Source organism: Armigeres subalbatus, unplaced genomic scaffold (genome assembly GCF_024139115.2).
Source record: "Armigeres subalbatus isolate Guangzhou_Male unplaced genomic scaffold, GZ_Asu_2 Contig656, whole genome shotgun sequence".
NCBI classification, from domain to species: Eukaryota; Metazoa; Arthropoda; class Insecta; order Diptera; family Culicidae; genus Armigeres; species Armigeres subalbatus.
This window is the reverse complement of record NW_026943431.1, coordinates 1-2189: the sequence shown is the minus strand read 5'-3', so window position 1 is coordinate 2189 and position 2189 is coordinate 1. Positions and strand designations below refer to the sequence as shown.

General features: G+C 37.1%; 1 protein-coding gene across 1 annotated transcript; it reads right to left on the bottom strand.

Annotated features, from left to right (window-relative positions):
• Positions 1–631: 631 nt before the first annotated feature.
• On the bottom strand, positions 632–1404 carry LOC134204544 (eclosion hormone-like). Its single transcript, XM_062679356.1, has 2 exons — positions 1162–1404; positions 632–1081 (listed from the first exon to the last, which is right to left on the bottom strand). Exons 1-2 carry the CDS (start codon positions 1250–1252, stop codon positions 882–884), a joined length of 291 nt encoding a protein of 96 aa, XP_062535340.1. The 5' UTR covers positions 1253–1404; the 3' UTR covers positions 632–881.
• Positions 1405–2189: the final 785 nt, after the last annotated feature.

Sequence of the window (2189 nt, the reverse complement as noted above, 5' to 3'; positions counted from 1 at the left end):
TCGGGTGTCGCATTAAAACATAATAGTGGATTTCACGCTCTAGATTTTGTCGGGCAGCTTTTTGAACACATTCTATGAAAAAATCATGGATCTAAATCTGTATTAAACACCACAATCAGGTTTTGACCGTCTTTTTCCTGAGTTGTTCCAATGTGTACCGGCAGCGAAAAATTACACCAAAGAAATACAATCGTCGCTCGCCAAATGTAAAAACAAATTAACAACAACTATATCTCAGTTCACGATGTGACAAATATGCGTACATTTTTCGCCTGGCCAGTGAATTTCGCGGCATAAGTGTCACATTGATAAAACGTGAAAAAAATAGTTGTTTTTGGAAATGTTTGAGTCCGGCCTAACGAATATGAATATTCTTCTATACATAGTTTATTGCATTAAAGTGAATAAAAAAGCGAAATTTAGCGATAATAGCATGAATACATTTTGAAACTTCAAATGCGTTTTTCTCATTTTTCTCGTTTTGTAACATGTGACATTTATGCGTCCGACGGCAGTGCATCCCTCACTGAAACATTGCCTCCTCGCAGCTTAGTGTTCATTCATAACTTTCACAGTTATTCATACATATGTATATATCATAAGGGTGATAAGGCTATTATAAATACTTTTATGTCCATAGGGAATTCGAGAATATTTTCAACCCGAAATTTACCCAATGGGTGCATTACGAATGGCACCAGCGCGGAATCTAATTATTACCGTCTATTGATTATACATCGGTTATTTTTATATTCTGCACAATATTTTATTTATCTAAGTATACATGTATATCCAATCGACAAACAAGTGCTTATAGTAGGTATAAATTAACAACAACAAGCATCTATAATCCATAATTGTAGACAAAGAGAAAATAACATCTAAACGAACTTTTTCAATTCGGCCCGGTTCAGGAAGCCCGCTATCGATCCGATGTCCTCGCAGTCGGGAATAATCTTGCCCTTGAATTCGAGGCACGCTTCGGCACACAGCTGTCCATCGAAAAACGTTCCATACATGCGCTTGCACTGGGCACAATTGGTCATACACACCGAGACGATTTCGTAACCGCCAAAGAGATCTGTTGTGGGTAGGTTTTTTCGGGTGGATTAATCGAAACAGTATTAGGAGAGGTTTGGATGGTTTTTCGGAAAAACTTACCAACGGTGGGATTGGAATATCCAACGTCAGCCAGAGCTAAGGTGCAAACGACTACCGCAAGAACAAGCAACCAATTTGCTCTGGGACTCATAATTGTGCTAATTTCGAAACTCTATGGATAAACCGGGTTTGAATAAATGGTAACTGATGCTATAGATGCTGCAGATGATTGCTTTTATACGCATTTTCCATCTTCATCTAGATGTGTGATACGACAGACTTTGTGATATGGTTGATTAAATCTCTGCATGGCACATCCTTTCTGTTTCACTGTCAGCATGTTGGAGTTCGCTCATAAGTGTAGGTCAGTGCACTTCAAATAAGCCCACTATCGCTTAAGAATCAAAAAAGCTCTGTTCGACAATGCTCAATAAAATATATCGAATATGCATGTCAATAAAAATATATAAAAATGATTGAAATACATGATTCTTCTATTGTATCTGAAGTGTTACCTTTTCTGTTTCCCTTGCCAGTTCTTCCCGTGCTTCTATAGTTAGATCACCGAACATATCAACATTCTGATGGATAATACCGACCTAGGCGAATGATGGCCTCCCAATATTCCTGAATCTTTCGTTTGGTATTTTGCAGCAAATTTGAGCATTGGCGTAACTACAGGGGGCTATAGCCCCACCTAGGATCCAAATAGAGTTTTTTCTACTTGGCATAAGTATTGCACATATCTACCTGTCTAGCTTAACTACTACAGATAATGAAAAACTCTGTTGAATCTGTTTATCAGGTTTTTGAATTTCGAATAATTCAGGACCACGCCTAAACATTTTTTTTGTGGGAACCACAGGGTTTGAATCCAAAGGAGAATGACACAATCATGTCTGTATATGCACTCTCTAGATAGGTAGCAACCGTGAGATTTTTTCGGAATGTTACGATAATGAACTAATTCGAGGGTTACCTCATGATAAAGGCCATATCAAAATTATATCAACATATGTTATTATGTTTTAAATTTCTTCAACAAAATTTGTTAGAAATTTGATGCAAGATGTTATTAAAATATCTAA

What these genes read in the sequence shown, in the direction of transcription:
- LOC134204544 (XM_062679356.1), bottom strand. Translation starts at nt 1,252, where the DNA reads ATGAGTCCCAGAGCAAATTGGTTGCTTGTTCTTGCGGTAGTCGTTTGC. An exon ending in ATATTCCAATCCCACCGTTG is followed by an intron (nt 1,082 to 1,161) that starts GTAAGTTTTTCC and finishes TACCCACAACAG; the next exon opens with ATCTCTTTGGCGGTTACGAA.